Source organism: Paramisgurnus dabryanus, chromosome 2 (genome assembly GCF_030506205.2).
Source record: "Paramisgurnus dabryanus chromosome 2, PD_genome_1.1, whole genome shotgun sequence".
Taxonomy (NCBI): domain Eukaryota; kingdom Metazoa; phylum Chordata; class Actinopteri; order Cypriniformes; family Cobitidae; genus Paramisgurnus; species Paramisgurnus dabryanus.
This window is the reverse complement of record NC_133338.1, coordinates 59,778,418-59,802,358: the sequence shown is the minus strand read 5'-3', so window position 1 is coordinate 59,802,358 and position 23,941 is coordinate 59,778,418. Positions and strand designations below refer to the sequence as shown.

Genomic DNA, 23,941 nt, shown 5'->3' with positions numbered 1-23,941 from the left:
ACAACTGTGATGTTACAGTCCAGATCTACGACCCCAACATTAAATTAAGTACAATGTTGTTACAATTATAAAAACAAAGTTGTGACTGCTAATTTAGCGATATATCCTAGTTAATGCTATATGCTAGTTAATGCTATATTTTAGCGTTTAGGCTGAACACTCTAAAAATGGTTGGGTTAAAAACAACCCAATTGGCAACCCAGCGATGGGTAAATATTGGACAGAACACATGCTGGGTTAAAGTAACCCAGCACGTTGGGTAACACATTTTAATCCAGCAGGTTGGGTTGTTGAGAAAACCCAACATGTAGTCATTTTAACCATTTATGAGATTAATATTCTGGTTTTGGGTTATTCTTGCTGGGTTATTTTTATCATGTGCTTTATTGTAAATCAAGACCATTGTGAACACCAAATAAATGTTTATTTGACTGCAAAATAACTACAAACTCTTACATTTTTACAGTTGTAAGTTGCAAAATCATTTAAAGGACTGCTTACTGACCCAAGTATAAATATATTTATAAAATATCATAAATTATGCACATTGAAGTAACAATGTAACAGGTTGAATCAATTCGTTTGAATTTAAGACAGAATTTGTAATTTTACAGTATATAAATGAAATACTGAAATGTACATAAACAAAACTACAGCAGTGTAAGAAAAGAAACAATGTAATTGTTAAATTAAAAGTAAAATCATTCATAGATGTGTAAAGTTTTTTTTTACAGAACAAATGTTTTAAGTTTCACATAATGGAATGTATTTGACTAAAAATACTTCATTTATTAAAGTTACTCGTCGCGAACAAAGATGTACAAGGAATCGAACAGGAGAGGATTCATCCATTTGAAAAATGACAGACTACAGGCATTCCCATAGAAGCACATTGCCTGGGGTATTTATTTTCAAGCACTTAAAATGCCTTTAAACCAGAGACTGTAAAAACTATGCAAGTAGTGTCTGTGACGTCACCCATTGGTTTGTGAAGAGCATTTTTGAAGCTTAAAGTAAGCGGTGCGTGCCGTCGCCATCTTGGCCGAATTCCAGTTTAACCCTCTGGGGTCTAAGGGGTTTTTAGGGCCCTGGGGAAGTTTTGACATGCACTGACATTTGTGCTTTTTTCAGTTGCTTGAAAACATATTAATGGCAAAAGTCTCATAACACTGTGTTCATCACAAACTGGGCTACAATATCATATAATCAACATGTATGTACATGTTTGTATTTTGAGAGAAAAATGTTTATGCGTGGTTTTGGAAAAACATAAATTTTTAAGTCACTGATATAACACCACAAAACTCATTCTAAACATGTTTTCCCAAGACTTTTCAAAATAGGATCAAGTAGTCTAGAGTTTTTTCTTCAAAATGATGTGAAAATCATATGGCCTACTCAATCACATAAAGCAAGATATTGATTTACAATTTCTAAGACACTTTTGCTTGAGAAAGGCTGTATGCGTGGAGGCGGGAAAGCTCCTGAATAATCAGTGATTGACAGCTGAGAGACAAAAGAGTTGAATAATGAGCCACATAATGAGCCTTGTGGGGATGTAACCCTCAGTAACAGGAATGTAACCCTCAGTAAAACCATGATAAGGTTTACTTTTCAATATAATGTAAACACACACACACACACACACATTATATATATATATATATATATATATATATATATATATATTTCTATTGAAATATTTTCTATTAATATCACAAGTATAAGTTACCTGCCGTACCGACTGTGAAGTGAATGTGCTGCTTGTCCCTGCCTCAGTGACATAGACGCCGGCTCCGTGATCCCCCGCCGGCGGTAAAGTTAGCATGTGCTCGCGCCTCGCGGTCTGTCTTTACATATCGAAAGACAAGAAAGCAACTCGTTTGTCGCTATCGCTTGTTAAGCTGGGAAAGGGAAAACTGTGCGCGTGTGTAATACAAGAAGCCGAAGTGCGTTGCGGAGGTCGACTCCGTGCCGGTTTTGACTCGCTTTGTTAAAGGCTTACAGAAATTGTCATGAGTTGACGTAATCAACCGTGTGATGGGGATTTTGTAACACAGATTTTATTAATTTTATTAATATGCCATATTAAACATCTTAGAACGATTATTCAAGTCAATTTGTGTAAATGGTGATCTGAGGTAACAGTCGTCATTCCTCTAAATTACACCCGTCGTCTTAGTCTGTATAAATTAACACGTTGCTGTCTCGCAAAATGTTATAATCTTGTTTATATTCATGAAATGTTTACAAAAACATCTAAACTTACCTTGAAACAACTGCTTCCAGTGACTCTGTCCTTTCACAACGACCGTTGCTGAGCACATTCAAACATCAAGGGCGTGAAGCACATGAGCCTCTTCAAACAACCCAGCATAATAACCCAGCAGTTTTAACCCAACAACCAGAAAACTGAAACTACCCAAAACGTGTTTAAGATGTTAAAAAAATAACCCAGCAAAACAACCCAACAGACTCAACCCAGCATTTTGGGTTAAAAAATAACCCAGCCATTTTTAGAGTGAAGTTATGCTTTTGACATTACAGTTACGTTTTGCAGGTCCGTACTGAAAAAAACACAAACTTACCACTTAGAAATGTCCATTAACAATCTCCAAACAATTGATTATTCCTCAAAATCTGATACAGACTCAAACATAAGATCTGTTTACACACACACACACAGAGCTACTGAAGGAGAAACAGCCAATCAGAGCACAGCTCAACATTATTATTCATGAACCTTTCAAATAATGTAATAATAGACCATTTTATTCTAAAGACAAATCCTAGGGTTGTAAATGGACATATAAAACTGTATCTGGATCATTTTTTGCACTTAATAAAGCCACAAACCTTCTGTCAATTATTGCAATTATTGATTATTATTTTATATTTATTTATTATTTTAATATATAATATTATATCTTTGCACCCGAGTCAAGCTCCTCCGTGCTCTCTACTACACTTAACTGCAGGTGACGTCGGATTCCGCTCACCAACATCAAGTTGATTTAGGGAATTGTGATTGGATGGTACTTTTGTTCTCTAAAATATACTATAATGCGATTTGCTTTTACTTTTTATTTTTATAGGGCTATTTTCATATGAGAGGAGACTTCAAGTACTCACGCTATCACTCAGCAAAAAAAATAAATAAAAATAAAACAATAATTATTATTATTAATGAAATACGGGACAAAATATGATTTTTTCATAATAAGTCGGGACACTAAAATTAGAGTTGAAATACGGGACTGTCCTGGGAAAAACGGGACGTCTGGTCACCCTATATTTACACCAATGATGGAAATAAGTCAAATATGTGCATGGACGAGCATTGCTAGAATATTTACATATTGTATTGTGCTAGTTAGTGCTTGGTTATTTACATTAATAGACTAAGACTCGATGCTACTAAGACTAAAGAATTTGTGATTGATTGGAAGGGGGATCGTTGGAAAAGAACATATTAAATAAGCTCCTAAAGAAGGTGGGTTGGGTTGTGGGGTGTGTGTTACCCACCTTAGAGGAGACATTTCAGAGTAGAATGAGTGACACATTGGTTTCCATGATGAGCCAAAAGGACCACCCCCTTCATGAAATAGGTCAAGCTCAAATGAGTTCCTATAGTGTCAGATTAATTCATCGCCAGCGTGCTAAGGAGAGATTTAGGAAGTCTTTTTTACCAACTTCTATTATATAAGATGAAGAATGCTATGGAATCATGTTGATGTCCAAATTATAATGCTTTGCAAATTGATACTGTACAAAAATTGGATGGCGTGTTGTGAATGGTATTTTTTAGGATGTATTATTTATGTTTTTATTTTGACTTTTTATACAAATGTATAAATTAGACGTTTAAATAACAACACCACAATTATAAATGTTACAAATGAAATGGTTACTCTATACATGCATGAAATGGTAAATAATACACCTACAATGAATTGTTCCCAATCTGTATGAGAGGATAGAGAATGAAATAAAATCTAGAAGAAAGAGAAGAACCATTTAGAGCGTCGTGAGCGGTAGTTTTTCCATGGCCCTCCGTGGCATACTCACGGATTGGTTACTCAACAGTTTTTTTTCCCCCGCAGAAATAATACGTTACTAAAACTTATAGTAAATAAAGTAGTTTGTGCTTTATTTAAGCTTTAACAACTTTTAACAGTTTAAAACAGCCGTCCACGCTCAGAAATATATATTGTATATAATTTGTCATCATTGTACTAATTCTACCTTCACTGTTGTGTGCAAAACTGTCAATGAAATTCACATATACAGGATGATTATTTTTTATGTTTATGCATCGATAAGATGAATTTCTCTATAGCGATCTGGCTCCAAACTTTGCTTTTCAAGCTACTTCGTTTAAACTTCAAGGTCAAAGTTCAGTATCCATGGAGACGGTCCGATGCGTGGCAGGGTTTTATTTATATGGGCATAATGTTCAAATTAAGATTTATCCACATTTGTCAAAGTACAATCATTCATATGATGAGATCGGCGGTATACTTAATGAATCACATGTGAACGGTGTCGTAAGCTGATATTTGCTCACGGATCTGTGCTTGTTTCTGCATTAGATTAATAAATGAGGCCCATTAAGCCGACAGATGAATTTATACTTCTGTAATACAGCTTGAAAAGTTTTTACTCTTAAGCCCACAAACATTTCACTTGGACTATGCCACATAGTTTCCCTCAGCAAAAATCTCATGACATCATTATTGGCTACATTGAGAACTTGTATAGTCTGTTGACCTAAGACCTTCTTTAGTTAATTACACTAATACTAGTATATAGCTTAGAATTGGATTATTAACTGCGTCCAAGATGTTTTAATTTCTCACTCAGCGTAAGACACTCATTAGTTCTGAAAATCATAAAAATTGTGTTTTTCGCCATTTATAGCATGGGTCTATTGTATGCTTTATTCTGATTGGTTGAGAATAAACTCACACCTAACTTGTCAAATGTCTTAAAATAACCACCAGAGTAATGTCTGTGGTATAAGAGGAATATTTGACTTTGGTACTTTGAATTATTTGAAAATAATACACACCCGCGGTGTAACTCCACTTCACGTCGTGCTGCATTACCACTTTGGGTGTGCATTATTATTGAATAATTCAATGGCCCGTTGTCAATCATTCCCTATATAGATGATATCAGTTAAAAAAACTGTTGTAGACCAGCACTACTAGGACTGAACACAAGAAGATCATGTGTGTACATGATGTGATTCACTACAATATTCCCAATCATACATCCAGTTGAACAGTCTTTCAAGTGTCAAGATAAATCATCCAATTAGAGATTGAACAAGAAAAGATTCCCCCTTGTAAAAAGAAAGAGAATAGAGAAAAGAAAGGAAAGAAAAGGTAGCCCAGAGGATAAGAAGAGCAACTCCCCCTGTAAATGTCTGTGGGCTAAGGAATGGAAATGGTACCTGATTAAATGTGGGTTGTGGGTTTGGATATTTTCCACGCGAGCACTGCAGGAATTGATGGCGGTCAAATTCAAACCTCACAGTCATGCGTACCGCTATAGTGGATGGGTGGCGGGGTTAGGCTTTTTACTTTGTTTGTTGCATTAGTGTGAATTTTGTGGTGCTAATTGCTTTGAGCGACGAGATCCTGGGTAGATGATGGCATTGATGTGTTTTCTCTGCTGGAGAACATTAATTTCTCATTACTGTATGTTTTGTGTCATACCTTGCTGCGTGATGCCTAATGAAAAAACGCAGACTTGCTTTAGATGTTTCAGTGTGACAGTAGCTCGTAGCTTAGGACATTAAGCTGAGCTTCATTAGCCGGAGTTTAATGAGAGTATTAAAATATAACCAGTGCCAAATCATTTCCATGAGCTATTAAACACATGGGAATTCCCCAGGAGCTTCTGTTTCATAAAGGTTGGGATGTGGAGATGTCGTGTGCATCTTTCCCATTTTCTGGGCTGGACAGATCAGAACAGACGCTGATGTGTTTGAACAATAATAGTTGATTAACTCTTAATGTCTGATCTGTTTGATCACAACACTGTGTATCTGTGAGGTATATAAAGAGATCAACACTTAAAAATATTCACTGTATATTTATTAAGAGTCTTGTGAATGAATGAGCCGCTGCTGATGTCATTGATGGTACGCTTCTTTGTTTTATGAAGTTACAGAAGTCATAAATGTTTCCAGCTGTGAATTGGTTTCTCCAGCAGCAGATGGGAGCTGAACTTCTTTATGAAAGCTTTAATGAAGAAGAAACCCTGTAATCCAGATCTCCTCCTCCGTCATCTCACGCTCTCATTATTTCTGAGAAGGTATCACAGAAAAATAAAACTGGTATTGTAGTAATCGGGAAAATATGTAACGTTAAACCATTCACTGAGCTGTTTCAATTTCATTATTTAATTATTCTTACAATAGAGGCAAATTGCTTTTCGCTGCTCGGCAGCATCAAAAGAGGATTTTCATGATTGTTATTTGCCTGATTGTCTCTGTGTGTCTTTGTGTGTGTCTGTGTGTGTGTTTAATTGCTAAAGAGTAGGTCGATATCTCTAGTAAGGATAAATACTCAATTAAAAGTGGAATGGGTTTGGATCCTCTGTCTCACCATTAAACAGTTTTCCCACATTTCTGTGTTCAGGATTATTTGGGTGGGGCTAAAACGGTGACTTGATGACGCACTGGAGCCACCACGCATGGCCCCGCCCACAACACAATCGTGAGCATCCATTCAGATTGTAGATGTGTTTGAAAGTTAAGAGAGACGACAGTTTTCCTGTGAGTGGGTGTGGTTTCAGTGCTGACAGCAGACACAGCCCCAGCGTTTCAGATGAGAGAATCCTGCCTGTTTTTTTTTTCAAGATTTTGACAACTTATTTACTGTAGTTGCTTTTTTCATCATTCACATTTGTCTGGGTTGTTAATAACACATTTTCTGTGGTGTGACAAACTGAGAACACATTTAATATCTGAATTTACATGGCGTTTAATCACAGTGTCTACTAACAGCACACAGTTGGGCTGCAAGAAATAAAAGTACAGAACAGTCTGCTCTCGCGATGCTTTGATATCATACGCCTCCGTTTGCACGCGTCACAATTGGACTGCTATGACCGGGAAGATGCAGCATTCTGTCTCCAAATGGAAAAGAAAAGTCAAAAATAAAAACTGTGCATCCCTTTCAGGTCACTTCACAAGCCTGTGTAAATGTATACGTACCTTTCACTGCCATCAAATTGTGTGTTCTTTAAATAGTATAACGATTTACAGGTTTATATCATGTAACGTCAGTTGTTTTAATGACATTGTGCTGCGTTGCGTTTTAAAGCATGGTAAAGATATCTATGCTAAAGACATTAGTTCTTTTGTTTATACTAACTACACTTATTTATTATTTGAATGAATTAAACCTGCTTAACTGAATGCTTGAGTGTTAAATCAATCAAACGCCTGTATTATTGAGAACATGACCATACATACCAACTGTTTATTTTGTTAATAGACATCTGCTGTATTCTGACTTTTAATTTGCTTACAAGAAACACATTTACTAATTTTCCAAAATTGCTTGGATTTATACTGACATGTAAAGTTAGCTTTGTCACATTAGATTAAGCCAAAGTCCATTAGCTACACAGGTACAGATGCAGAAATACAAACATATAATTGGATATTTGTATGATTGTAGTTTGTGCTGCTGTCAAAATACAATTATAATGTTAACAATAGCATATTTCTATTCTCACTACTATAGTTGTGTGTGACCCATCTGACCAACAGCGGCCCTGTGTGTGTGTGTGTGTGTGTGTGTGTGCGTGCGTGCGTGCGTGCGTGCGTGTGTGTTTTTGCTTCTGTTTTGATTATGGAGACTCTTTCACAAACAGTCAAGTCACTCACTCAGAGGTTTGTCAAATAAATATCTTATAAATTCTAATAAGAGCATCTTCCATATCTGTAATGGATGTTTTCTTGAGTCTATAAATTAACAATAATATAACAAGATAACTTTGTTTGGGTTTGGCTAAAAGAAAATAGATCATTATAATATATGGGTTAAATAGAATTGCATTACTAAAAAGAGACTAAAATAAAATTTTCACTGACTAAAACTAGACTAAAATGACATCAGTTTTCGTCGACTAAAACTAGACAAAAGTAGTCCTGGATAAGCCTGACTAGAATGAGACTAAAATGCCCAGACTTCTAGTTGACTAAAACTGACTAGACTAAAAGAGTATGAATGTGAGTAAAACTAATAAAACTAAAATGACAGCTTGGCACAAAGACTAGACTAAAACTAAAATTAAAACAGGCTGTCAAAAACAACACTACGTGTATCCGAGTGAAACTGGCTTCTGAAATGAAATACGTCAGGTCAGGGCTGGATTTGAATTCGTCCATTGAGATCTGATTGGATCGTTTGAAGTTGGGTCGTGTTGCTAATTGCTAATCGTAGCAATCTTCTCCTGGACCCTGAGGAGAGGAGATTTGCGTTTTTGATTAAAGATTATAAGGGCACATCATTTGTTTTTAAATAACAAAGCTCACAGATAAGTCATTTGTAAAAATACCACAATATTACAAGACAAATGAAAGTTTTTCGTGTTATTTTCATGGGAACTTTAACTAAAAACTAAAAACATGTCATGTTGTACTATTCATTAGTTTATGATTAGTACATAAAAAGATTTACCACTAGTTAACGTAGCTCCAGCTGGAGATCACTTAAGTTACCTCTCATCGGCTCCTCTTGCGGCAGGATTTTTTCTTTTTTAGTGCTCCAACATGCACGTTGTCCTCCTGTGTATGCCAAGACATGTATTGCACATATTACACATGACAGTATTATTGGTTTGAAGTTTTGTGAAACTTTCATTAGGATTCGAAATTTTCGCTGTGTTCTTCTTCTATCACAAAAGGGCTGCATAGCACCACAACGTTGTCGCAGTCAAATCATGACATTGCAGGCCCTTACATTGGGTTAAGTCAAATCGAAAGACTACAATGTCGACTAATCATTTCAACCCTAATACACGCACACAGACACACACACACACACGCACGCACGCACGCAGGCACACACTCACACACACACACACACACAGGCTCTGCAGCAGTTAAACACACAGACTTAAACACGCACACAAACACACACACACACACACACACACACACACACACACACACACACACACACACACACACACACACACACACACACACACACACACACACACACACACACATACAGGTTCTTCAGCAGTTAAACCCACACTTCTCCAGCTTCTGATAGCAGGCACGACCCAGTTTAATTATTAAAGCAGACTGGCGAGTGCATCCATCATCCACGATAGACGCTAGCATAACTTCCCCTGAAACCTCTGTCCATTATAAAAATGCTTCCGGTTCAACGTGGCAGATTTGTTCTGGTGTTAGAAGTTTCCACTCAATGTATTTATAGGTCAGTTAATGTCTCACACATTGATTCAGGTTATTGTTAGTGTGAGGAAGAGTTGTGTTTATCAAGTGTTTGATTTAATCTCTGTAGTTTCTAAAATCCACTCCACACAAATATAACATCCATCTCATTTTTACCACATCACGAGCACATTTACACTTTAAATGAGAGTGAAAGTTTACAGTTCATTTCTATGAGATGTTCTGTAAAGCATAATATTGTGTCTGAAGAAACAAGATTTTTTCATTGTTTAATAGTGAGTTTGAAGGAATGACAACATTTAGATGAGGATTTTAAGAAAGCGACCTACAAATGAAAGAAAATAATATAACCAATTCACTGTGAGGAGCAGAAAGTGTAGCAATATAAAGAGATGAAAGTGAGAAAACGTGAGAAGTTTTCCTTTTTTTCTTGTTGTTTTTAAGCAGATGACATGCGGATGATCCAGCTGTACGACTGGAGCAGATATTGAGCAGATAGAGGGTTTCCAAGCACGTCCTTCTTAATGACAAAATGATGAGCCTTTCACCATCTGTCACTCAATCAGCCTCAGCCAATCAGATGCATTGTGTAGTGAAGCCACCTGTGTGAATGTTTAATTATTCATAAAGGAGAGATTAAAGCACAGGGACAATAAGAAAGTTAATATTAGTGAAGGAAGCTCACGGCTGCAACGCAGGCCTAAAATTTGGCTTCAGGCTGAGACCTGCTGAGATGTAGTGAGACGTGTGAAAGCGTGTGTTGGCTGAGGAGATTTTCCCGCATGATCCCATATGGCAAATGGAACGGCAGCTTCCTCAGATTCTGTTTACACCGCCTCTTTTCCTTTAGGTTGCCAGAGATCTTTGCCAGGTGGTTAAATGTGACTCAAGTGTGGAACTCTCACAATGGAAAATACGTCAGTGAGTGCTAACGATGCTCATGAGGTAGGAATGTGCAGCTCCATAACTACATAGCCTACCATACGATACGTTAAAGATACATATGAAGCAGCTACCAATGTGATACCACTATGCACTGCGGTCCGATGCTATGAAAAATATGATGCTATGCAATTTAATATGGTATACTCTTAAAACCGTGTGTTAAAACAACACATTTTGTGTCTATTTAAGCACCACATATTTAATGTGTTGCTCCTAACTACCGTATTTTTCGTTTTTTTTTTATAACCTGGCTGGTGCAGCGTCTTATTCTCAGGAGCGCCTTGTAAGTCAGTATGAATGAATTAATTTTGACATTTATGACACAAGAGACAACATTACCGTCTACAGCTGTGAGAGTCCCCATATGCTGCTTCTGTATTTATGTAATTCAATGGATTCAGTAATGTGGAATGACGAGTATGCAAACTTCACTAGTTGTCTTGTTCGGTTAATTTAGGCTATTCAACTTTTCAGGTACAGTAAGTTCTGTATGCTATGGTTTATTGTTTAAATAACTGATAATATTACTTTAACGTACAGACATCTATTCAGCCTGCTGTTCTGTCTGCTATTGTTTAGTTGAATAACTTGCCTTTCCTGATTAAATATCTGTTCTTTGGCGCGGACTTTTTTTTTAATAAACGCAACATATAGTCCACTGTGACTTATATATGTTATTTTTGTCTTACCATCGCATTTTTGAATGATGCGGCTTATACTCCGGTACGGTTTATAGTCCTTAAAGTACGGTAGACACATCTCTGTGTTATTATTGGAACAACACATTGTTTTTTTTTTTTTATATTAACACAAAATTAATACACAATGATATATATATATATATATATATATATATATATATATATATATATATATACTTTGTTAAAATAACACATAATGTGTTAAATAGAATAGCACAAAACAATGTTAAATAAATTAACACTCCCATGGATTTTTTATTACTTGTTGGAGGATAGCTCCATGTTATGCTCTATGTGACTTTCATGTCACGCTTTTGTTTATTGTAGTGTTGTGAAATGTTAGCAGGTGATAAGTCAGCAATCTTAAAATATTGGTCACTTTCTAAATAATAAAAGCACAGCGCATCTACTAATAATTAGCCTGACATTGTCACACTCAAAATTCTAATCAGAATTTGAATCTGATACGGTTCCATTGGGCTGTGATTATTGGGCGTGTTCAACCGAAACAGGACAAAAAAATAATGCCTCTGCACTCAATTGGATAGACCTACAACCAATCAGAGCAATGGAGTGTGTGACGTATGTTAAGTGACGCTCACTTTTTGTCAACAGAACTCAACTGCACGCACGTTGGAAGAAGTAGTTTTAAAAATATTGTTATGGTTTGGCTGCTAGCTAGCAGTCAATAGAAGTCTCCTTGAGCGGTCAAGCAATTTACCCACGTGAATGTATTTTCCCTGAAGTATGACAACAAAAGCACATGAACACAACACACTGGTAAATATCAGTTCATGAACGTAAATAATAATCTTTTCATAACACGTGAAGGCAGCATAAGTCTGAGTTAGCAAACATACATCGACACCTACAATGTTTACAAAATTTGATGATGATCGTGAGTTATTTACTAAGTCATACAGTCAGACTACCTCTAACCATGTGTAAGTTAGTTGAACTTCATCCACGACAATTACTTTGGCTTGGAAAAACATCGGAGCCTAGCATGCCCCTCCACTTCTTATTCAGCAGCAGGATTCTGGGCTTCCGAAAAGGAGCTGACAGCGACCGCTAGTTATCCACGTTGTCGTGCGTGCTATCGATATCTTCTAGAACAAACTCAATGACAGAATCTTCACATCTCAATTCTCCAGTGGGCAGCGGCAGCCGGCTTTGTTGTAAACGGATTCAACAAAACTCTCTTTGGTGACGTGGTTGATAACATTACTGTTGATCATCTGTCCATCATCATATAAAGCCTTTCCTGATAATCTGATTGGTTCAATCTACTTTCACCCAAGCATAGTAACGCCTCAACCGAGCAACTCCTGACCAAACTTCCCAGCCCGAAATGTTTGGCTGGCACTCAGGCTAACTAATAATCATACAGAAATCAGTTTTTTACCAATGCAATATTTTAGATTTTTTTTATTTGTATCCGTTGCACAACTTTTAAATCGATGCATCGCATCGTTAACTTTTTATGCTGATGCACAGAGCAATTGGTGCATATATTAAATACGGAGCATTTTAAATGGCTAATACAATGTGTAGTGATTTTCACACGGTAACAATTGGGTAGTATGCCATACACACACACACACTTACGGTGAAACCTCTAGTGTTGTGTGTGTGTCAGATGACCCCTCCCTCCTTTACCTCAGGGCGCTAGGTAAAGAATTTCATTTTAACAATAAGAATAATCTAAATAGATCATTCAACAAATAAGAAAATTTGTAAATTAGAGGGAGTTTGTCATCTAATTTATCTGAAGGATTTTATGAGATTCGGACCAGCTTGTAGAGCTCTTTAACTGTATTATCAACACAAGGAAGACACAGTGGTAATAAAATGAAATGTATTAACAAAATATTGATAAATGATACCTAACGGTACATTCACACGGGGCGTAAGCGTTAACGCTTAATGGAAGGTTTGTCTGAAGCGTGGCCAACAGCGAATCATTGTGGCCGCAACACAAGCTCCGGTCTTCCATAAACGTAATTGGCTGTCTCTGCCTAGGTTATTTGCATAAGGCGATATGATTGGCTGACGCACGCGTTGCTGATTGAAAAGGCACTGACGCCGCGCCGACGGATCCACAATTCAGTTCGCCAACGCCTGACGTCACCCATTAAAAGTGAATGGGAAGCGTCAACGCGCCCCGTGTGAATGCGCCGTAAATACTAAAGAATAGAAAAAGATAGAAACTAAAATGCAAAGAATAAAAAAATTGTGATGGAGCTGAATTTATGGCAGAATGTTTTCTGTTTCTGATCAAATAAAAACCTTATTGATTAATGAAAGCAGTTATACAATATTGAGAAGCGTCTATGGTAAATAGTTATTGACAGAATACACTAATGCCATGGTTTCAGGTAAGATTTGGTTGTGTTATATTTACGTTCTGTGCGGTCGAATGAACTGTCCAGTGGTGGCCCGTCGGCATGGGTTAAATTGGGCCAGAGCGCAGCTTCGCCTCCTCAGGTCCACAACACACCCTGCCGGAGCACCAGGGTTTAAATTGGGCCGGGCCGTCCGGGGCTAAGCCCTGGCACATAGGCTGAAGGTCTCGCTCTGCTCCGCGCCATTGTACGCGCTGCGCTGGTTCGTGTGAACTGACGCGAATAATGATGTTTTCATTCAGGCTTCAGACTCGACAAAAACGGATTGTGGGACCGGATTTTTGCTGCTCGTTTAAATTCCGCGTTGAACGTTTTTGTCACCATGTGCTCAGTTAATCTACATTGGTACGCAGCCCCGCGTCTCACTCAGATCCTCAAGAATGTGCATTCGCGCAGGATCATGACATTAAAAAACTGTAGAGAGAGGGAAGAATGGTGCACACGTCATGAAAACTTAATAGAAGTCTAGAAACAAAGTATAATAGTATGTATAGACATGTCACTCATCTCATTACAATTTGTTAACTAGATAACACTGAACTTATTGTATAGTTTAGTAAGAGAATGTATTTTGATTATACAAATCAATAACAAACTACTGGTAACTGTAGTGATTGTTTTACTAGCTGCTGACCAGCTAAGGGAATCTTGAGAGACATATTGATGCTGATTCAGTATGTTGTTTTTCTTGTTAACTGAATCTTTTGGGGTATCTTATCCCTAGAATTAGTCAAGGAGGTTAAGTCTTATAACTTTTTTCAAAGTTTGATCAATTGTGCATAATGGCATGTGCAACAAATCCAAAATCCTATCAGAGGTCCAAAATGTCATTGAAACACACAAGTGAAGAATTAAACATGTGAGCCGATGCAGAAGGTCCTTAACAAATCTGGAACACGCAGATGAAGGTCCCGGAAAGTGAAAGTTTGCTCTTCTGAGCTTCACCTTATTGCAGACGTCTGTGATTGCCTTTCTGGACGTGAGGCTCGAAACTTGGCGTGATGCACTCAGTCTCTGGACACATGGGCAGAAACTCAGAACTTGTGGTGAATCTGGTTCAGTCTCTGATGTCGAGCTCATAATAATAATTCCTTACATTTATATAGTGCTTTTCTCAGTACTCAAAGCGCTTTACATATGAACAGGGGATTCTCCTCAACCACCACCAATGTGCAGCATCCACCTGGATGATGCGACGGCAGCCATATTGTGCCAGAACGCCCACTACACACCAGCTTATTAGTGGAGAGGAGACAGAGTGATATAGCCAATTAGTAGATATGGGGATGATTAGTAGGCCAATGGGCAAGTTTGGCCAGGATGCCGGGGCACACCCCTACTCTTTTTCGAAGGACATCCTGGGATTTTTAATGACCACAGAGAGTCAGGACCTGGGTTTAACGTCTCATCCGAAGGACGGTGCTTTTTGACAGTATAGTGTCCCCATCACTATACTGGGGTGTTAGGACCCACACAGACCACAGGGTGAGCACCCCCTGCTGGTCTCACTAACACCTCTACCAGCAGCAACCTGGTTTTTCCCAGGTGGTCTCCCATCCAAGTACTGACCAGGCTCAGCCCTGCTTAGCTTCAGTGGGCAAGATGTCTTGGGCTACAGGGTGATATGGCTGCTGGGACGAGGAGCTGTAAAATCTCAAAGAGAGATTTAGAAACTTGGTTGGATTTTCGATGATTTGTTATTATCTCTCTCAGCGAGAGACTCAGAAGTTGGGTGCTCTGTTTCAGTCTCTTAGCACATGGCAGAAAACACCGAATGATGGGGTTTACTCTGTTGCAATGTCTACCACGCAGACTAGAGAATCAGAGTTTGGGTTTTTGGTTTGTCCTGTTACAATCTCTGGGGAGATTCAGAATGATGAATGTCTGAAAAAAAGGTACTTTAATAACTGTAGATAAGGAGGAGTTTGCATCTTGGCGGTTTCCTGATGCAGAACTGTGATTGGCTGTTGATGTCAGAAGGAGCCCAAAGAATGTGGCCCACCTCTCTTTATTGTGAGGAATTCATTTGCATAGCATAAAGTACAAAGTTTAACTTTGTCATAAGAATTTCATTTATGCATTTTCCACTTTCCAAACCCTATTTCCAAAATACCATTGGCATTGTCCTGAATGTAAAAAGTATAAACAATGACAGCAAAATCATATTATACATGCATGCATTCATTCATATGTTAAGTACTTTGATTATTTCAAGACACAGAGGTTCAATTCAGAATGCTATTGTCTCTAAACGAGTATGAAGTCAATAAATGATGGTTTTAAGTTAATTTTGTTGGTGGAAGAATGTAAAAATTGTTCTTTGGTAAGCTGTTTCCTTAAGGAATTATTTATGATCATCCTGGTTTGGGATTAGGTTGAAGGGGGTTTTAATGGATGAAAATGAGAAATAATGTGGACCAATCAAAATGTCCTCTTCTTCAGCCTTAAAAGATTTCAGAGCAGCCTCTTATCTGATTGAACTGGACACCTGTTTGTGTTAACTCACCAAAATCCACTCCAAATCTAGCAGTTGTGAGCGGTCTGGAATGCTTGTTATCTGTGGTTTATTTGAGGTAAATAGTTTCATTGCATGTCTGTAATGGCATATGGATATTTTAAATACATTTGCAGAACCTTAGTTAAAGGGCCAATATGATGTCTATTTTTAAAAATATTTAATATAAGTCTCAGATGTGCCTTAAATGTGTCTGTGAATTTTCATTTTAAAATGTCCCACTGATCATGTATTATAGCATCTCCAAAATGCCCCTATGTGGGGAGGAGCAAAAAGCTCAGTTTTTCTGTACCTGCATCTAAATGCAAATGAACTACAGCTCATCACTCCCCTACCAACAGACATTGAGCGCTTCCTTCTTTTTAAATCGGTTTCCTGTGAATACAGTCTGAGACAATACCACTTAAGTGCTAAAATGTGCTAACAGACACATTCAGAAAAGCTTTTGGGTAAAATGAACCGGTCAGTCAGTGATTGTGGGCGGGGCTTTATCAGTGTGACATCACATTAACAAAAGAATCAAAACATCATGTCTAATGAGACTGCTCTGGTTTAATGGAAATGAAAACAGAAGGAATAGTATAATATAGGCCGTTTAAATAAAAGTGTTTATTATACAAATGAAAGGACCTTGTCGCTGTTTTACTATTATAAATGATGTTTTGACTCCATATTATTTTTTTAAAGTCTGAAATGTGTCTACTGTTGACACAGCTATGGCTCCTCTGTAGTCTGGACCGTCTCAATTCATTTCTCTTCAGAGGCTGCGACCTTCAAAGGATCCAGCTTTTGAATTAGGATGCAGCCAGCAACACACACTGATACACAAGTGTTTGTTGTGGTGATCCACAGAGCTTACAGGCCCTTCACCAGACTTTATCTGTTGTTTATTTGTCAGGGAGCGTCTTCAGGTTTTGTTCGTCTTAATGCCTGGATGCGATCTCATACTGTAATTAATGATGAATTGTCTGCTCGATTGTATTACTGTTTAAACAGCACTGGCTGGTTTGCTGAAAGGGCTTGTAAATCACATTGGATAACTGCAGAGTCTGCAAAATGAATGCTACATGGAAATGGTTTTAGGCACTCGTCAGCTGGTCAGACCATTTAAGAGGAAAACACAGTTTCAGCAGGGCTCAATAGTCAGCACATGCTTTCTGTATATACACATGTATTAATGAATGTGAGCAGACCATGTTAAATATAAGGACTTGTTTCAGAAAGTTTAGAAAAGAGGAAACAAGTAGCACAAACATCCTTTAAAGATGTATGCAAACTAAATGAGAAGAGAAAACAGAGTTTACCGTGGCCCCTGTTGTTAAGTGTAGAGGAGGTACAGATTATTGCAGACATCTGAATCTCATTATTTCTGAAGGAAGGACTGGAGAACAGGTGAAGTAACATCATCACCAAATGATTTCAATTTAAAAAGTTTTGAATTGATCTCATTTAAAACATTCATTAATTCATAAACCTGCTCTTAGTCTTTTCATCTTTTAATGCATGCACCTCTCTTCATCTCATGGTTTCCATTGGCAGCCTTCTGCTAAAAGAAGAACTCTTAGTTAAGGTGCATTTACACATTAATGAAGATGTAGGCTACTAGAAATGGAAACGTTTCCTTTGTGTTTTTTGTGTTCATACGTCAGAATTGTTCAAATGATCCCCGTTCATACTGTGATCTGTGAAAATTTCTAAAACTGCTGCACGCTAGGACTGTAGTTGGCAATGTCAGACGATATCTAAACACCTCATACATGTGTGCATGATTAATTCTTGTTTTTGATATTTACATGGAGGACAATAACACTATAGTTTTTTACTCCATTTTCAAATGTTTGTTTTTTTTCAGGCCCCGAAAACATTGTTGTCTTGTAAATGAATGGCCAAAATAAAAACAGTTTTCAGTTTTTGTCCTGTAAACAGCTCATTACACGTGGAGTACTTGACTTTGACCCAGCAGTGATTGAAATCCAACAGGTGGTCGGTCGGTCCCGCGTTGGCCACAGCTGTGAGATCAGGCAATGCAAATGCGAATTTAGTCTGTGACGTGCAGCTGGAAGGACTGACACTGGTTTCTAATCGAGGGTTTTCTGGGTTTTCATCGGCTTATTCAATAATTGTTGAGTAGACAAACAGAATACTTGAAAAGTCTTGATCATCTAGCCCTCCATTTTGTTTTTAGATCAATTTTTCATAGCCATTGTGTCAGGCTGATGTGTAGTCATATCAGTGGTTGTGTGAGTCTCAGGTCTGTTGTGATTGGCTGGCAGACAGCAGCATTTGCTGTCATGTATTACATTAATATAATTAGATAGTTAAAATAGTTAGAAACGTATTAATGGCAGAAATTGCAAATCTAATTGATATTATTTCAATGTTTGCTGGGTTTCTGTTGCAGCGTATTGTTTTTGCAGCAATAAACGTCAAACTTTGATCCTGAATAAAAATCTTTTGAAGTTCAGTGATGTGCTGTTGTGCCTGTCGAGACAGTGAAGGTCCTTCATTGCACCTTTGATAGCGATCTGAAGAGAAACGCCCGTCGACTGTCAGACGCTTTAGATGTCACGTGTGGTTTTGAAGTTTGGTTTGTTAGGGAAACGCTGCTCAGTGAGATTTTGCTTTCAATTATTTTATGGCTTTCATGAATTACACACTAGGCAGTTTTTCTTGTAACGTCATTAATACAGTTATCATTTGTATGGAGTTTGATTTGAATGTTGACAGCTGTCACTCATTTAAATGTGTTTGAGGTTTGCTGAAGGGATTTCATTGATGTTGTTTATGGCTTTGCTGCGTTGACTGCTGTAGATAAGAGCAGGCCGACGGTCTCTAATAGAGGCTATTAAACTCTGCCAAACAGTTGTGTGTGTCTTTCATAAGACCAAAGGAAAAAAGCATTTAAGCAAGCAATAACCTCCGGGAGTTGCACTGAACAAAATGCTTTTTTTCTAAGCCCACTCCCCTCTCAAGAAGTGTGTTTTACTTTGATTTTTCTTTTTTCTTTCGTTTGGTTTATTTTGAGTTGACCTTTGACATCCAGACGTGTGCTGGATGTCTGTCACAAACTGCAGTCCAACCTTGTGACAAAAGCTTCTGTTCTGCTTTTACCGTTTCTGAACTTCGGTTTTCATTTCTTGCTTTTATTTTTGTTCTTTCCTTCAAGGTCTGGCGCACCTGACGTTAAACAGCCAAGGTACGGGTCATTTTTTTGCATCCTTATTTTAGTGAGGAAGTCGAACTTCTTGTCTTTCCCCTCCACCCTCTGTCTTATGTACCCTTTTCCCCTTTAAACCCTATGCCCCTTCATTTCCTGTGGAAACAACACCCCCCCCATCTTATTGTGTTGGTTTCTTCTTCATCACGTCCTGTGCCATGAAGACTGGCCCGTAACCTCTGACCTCTCGTCCACAGGTAACGCTCTTCTGTTCTCCCTCTTGATTGGCTTTGGCAGTGTTTCTGATGATGTTGTGTCACATGTCTCAATGATGTTCAGAATGCACAGAGTTTGTCTTTTCTACTCTGTGATCATTCTTATTGTTTGGCAATATTATAAAAAAAAGTTGGATTAAGGACAATGCAAAGCAATTAAGTTTTTTTTTACCTAATTTAAGTCAAAACTCAAATAACGTGTCAAATGTACTGTACTGTTCACCTTTATATCTGCACTGTGCCCTGTACCCTGATGTCTGCTTTCTACTGTACTTCTACCCCTAAACATTAAATCATGGGTGAATTCCAATCAGAAGTGAAAATATCTCTATACTTAAATCACTTCTGAAGGGGGAAGCACAAATGTGTCTAATAGTGTGTCTATTTCAAATGCTCCTAGTTAATATATTAATGAAAGCATTGCCATTTTCTGTTTTGGAGCATCTTTTCAAGTGCAATCTTTTTTCTACAGTGCCCTTAACAGGCAGAGAAAAGCTTTAACCGTTTTTTTGATGACTATTGGTTACACCAAAGACAGCAAATCTGCCTACCTTAACTGTTATTGAGATGATGAACTGTTGTTGATTTTCTCTATACATGAACTTTATTTGTCATTTTAATCCAACTATTATATAGGGCAGAAAATGAGTTCATTTTACTACTGAAATGATCATCCCGTTTCTGTCTCTGTGCACTGCTTTCATCTTTTCCACCTTCCTCATATCTGTGTCTTTCTCTCTTACTAAGAGACGTCACAGAAATGCAACATTACAGACACACGACTGCAGGACATCACAGACACACACCATCACAGACTCCCAACTGCAGAATTTCACAGACACACACAATCACAGACTCACGACTGCAGAACGTCACAGACACGCACCATCACAGAGTCACAATTGCAGGGCGTCACAGAAATGCAACATCACAGACTCACGACTGCAGGACGTCACAGACACACACAATCACAGACTCACGAGTGCAGGACGTCACAGACATGCATCATCACAGACTCACGACTGCAGAAAACATCACAGACACGCAACATCACAGACTCACGACTGCAGAACGTCACAGACATGCAGCATCACAGACTCACTACGGCAGAACGTCACAGACACCCACCACCACCATCATGACTGCAGAACGTCACAGACACGCAGCAACACAGACTCTTTACTACAGAACGTCACAGACACGCAGCATCAAAGACTCCCAACTGCAGGACTGCAGACACATAAAAACACAACTCACAACTGCAGAACGTTATAGACGTGCAACATCACAGACTAACGAATGCAGGACGTCACAGACACCCAGCATTACAGACTCACGACTGCAGAACGTCACAGACACGCAACATCACAGACTCACGACTGCAGAATGTCACAGACATGCACCATCACAGACTCACGACTGCTGGATGTCACAGACACGCACCATCACAGAGTCACAATTTCATGACGGTACAGACACACACCATCACAGACTAACGAATGCAGGACGTCACCGACACGCAACATCACAGACTCACGACTGCAGAACGTCACAGACACGCAACATCACAGACTCACGACTGCAAGACGTCACAGACATTCACCATCACAGACTCACGACTGCTGGATTCCACAGACACGCTCCATCACAGACTCACGACTGCAGAACGTTACAGACACGCACCATCACAGACTCACAAATGCAGGACGTTATAGACTTGCAGCATCACAGAATCACAACGGCAGGACGTCACAGACATGCAGCATCACAGACTCACGACTGCAAGACGTCACAGACATGCACCATCACAGACTCACGACTGCTGGATTCCACAGACACGCTCCATCACAGACTCACGACTGCAGAACGTTACAGACACGCACCATCACAGACTCACAAATGCAGGACGTTATAGACTTGCAGCATCACAGAATCACAACGGCAGGACGTCACAGACATGCAGCATCACAGACTCACGACTGCAAGACGTCACAGACATGCACCATCACAGGCTCACGATTGTAGGACATCACAGACAAGCAACATTACAGACTCATGACTGCAGAACGTCACAGACACACAGCATCACAGACTCACAACTGCACGACGTCACAGACATGCACCATCACAGACTCACGATTGTAGGACATCACAGACAAGCAACCTTACAGACTCATGACTGCAGAACGTCACAGACACACAGAATCACAGACTCATGACTGCTGGACGTCACAGACATGCACCATCACAGAGTCACAATTGCAGGACGTCACAGACATGCACCATCACAGACTAACGAACGCAGGACGTCTCCGACATGCAGCATCACAGACTCATGACTGCAGAAAATGACTGCAGAAAATAACAGCATCACAGACTCACGACTGCTGGACGTCACAGACACACACCATCACAGACTCATGACTGCTGGATGTCACAGACAAGCACAATCACAGACTAACGAATGCAGGACGTCACCAACATGCAACATCAAAGACTCACGACTGCAGAAAACGTCACAGACACGCAACATCACAGACTCCCGACTGCAGAACGTCACAGACACACAGCATCAGTGAGTCATGACTGCAGAACGTCACAGACATGCAGCATCACAGACTCACTACAGCAGAACGTCACAGACACCCACCATCACAGACTCACGAGTGCAGGACCTCACAGACACGCATCATCACAGAGTCACAATTGCAGGACGTCACAGACATGCACCATCAGAGACTCACGACTGCAGAATGTCACAGACACGCAGCATCACAGACTCACAATTGTAGGACATTACAGACACGCACCATCACAGAGTCACAATTGCAGAACGGTACAGACACACACCATCACAGACTAACGAATGCAGGACGTCACCGACACGCAACATCACAGACTCACGACTGCAGAACGTCAAAGACACGCAACATCACAGACTCACGACTGCAAGATGTCACAGACATTCACCATCACAGACTCACGACTGCTGGATTCCACAGACACGCAACATCACAGACTCACGACTGCAAGACGTCACAGACATTCACCATCACAGACTCACGACTGCTGGATTCCACAGACACGCTCCATCACAGACTCACGACTGCAGAACGTTACAGACACGCACCATCACAGACTCACAAATGCAGGACGTTATAGACATGCAGCATCACAGAATCACAACGGCAGGACGTCACAGACATGCAGCATCACAGACTCACGACTGCACGACGTCACAGACATGCACCATCAAAGACTCACGATTGTAGGACATCACAGACAAGCAACCTTACAGACTCATGACTGCAGAACATCACAGACACACAGAATCACAGACTCATGACTGCTGGACGTCACAGACATGCACCATCACAGAGTCACAATTGCAGGACGTCACAGACATGCACCATCACAGACTAACGAACGCAGGACGTCTCCGACATGCAGCATCACAGACTCATGACTGCAGAAAATGACTGCAGAAAATAACAGCATCACAGACTCACGACTGCAGAACGTCACAGACACGCAACAACCCAGACTCCCGACTGTAGAATATCACAGACATGCACCATCACATACTCACGACTGCTGGACGTCACAGACACGCAACAACCCAAACTCCCGACTGTAGAATATCACAGACACGCACCATTACAGACTCACAATTGCAGGACGTCACAGACATGCAACATCACAGACTCAAGACTGTAGGACATCACAGACACGCAACATTACAGACTCATGATTGTAGGACATCACAGACACGCAACATTACAGACTCATGATTGTAGGACATCACAGACACACAACATCACAGACTCACGACTGCAAAACGTCATAGACATGCAGCATTACAGACTCACTACAGCAGAACGTTACAGACACGCACCATCACAGAGTCACAATTGCAGGGCCGTACCGACACGCAACATCCCAGACTCCCGACTGCAGAATGTCACAGACATGCACCATCAGAGACTCACGACTGCTGGACGTCACAGACACGCACCATCACAGACTCACGACTGCAAAACGTCACAGACACGAACCATCACAGAGTCACAATTTCAGGGTGGTACAGACACGCACCATGACAAACTCACGACTGCAGAACGTCACAGACACGCAACAACCCAGACGCCCGACTGTAGAATATCACAGACATCCACCATCACAGACTCACGACTGCTTGACGTCACAGACACGCAACAACCCAGACTCCCGACTGTAGAATATCACAGCAAGCACCATCACAGACTCACAATTGCAGAACGACACAGACACGCACCATCACAGAGTCACAATTGCAGGGCCGTACAGACACGCACTATCACAGAATTACAAATGCAGGACGTCACCGACACGCAACATCCCAGACTCCCGACTGCAGAATGTCACAGACATGCACCATCACAGACTCACGACTGGTGGACGTCACAGACACGCACCATCACAGACTCACGACTGCAAAACGTCACAGACACGCAAC

At 39.7% G+C, this 23,941-nt stretch overlaps 1 protein-coding gene across 7 annotated transcripts in view; it reads left to right on the top strand.

The window, feature by feature from the left end:
• nrxn2b (neurexin 2b) overlaps positions 1–23,941 on the top strand; it is a 339,687-nt gene that overhangs the window by 131,849 nt on the left and 183,897 nt on the right. For 6 of the 7 annotated variants that reach the window (XM_065261926.1, XM_065261923.1, XM_065261924.1 and 3 more), the window contains exon 4: positions 19,181–19,210. The exons of the other annotated variant lie outside the window; for it this stretch is intronic. In XM_065261926.1, the coding sequence (XP_065117998.1) occupies positions 19,181–19,210 (30 nt within the window). The remainder of the gene's footprint in view (positions 1–19,180; positions 19,211–23,941) is intronic. 7 annotated transcript variants of the gene reach the window in all.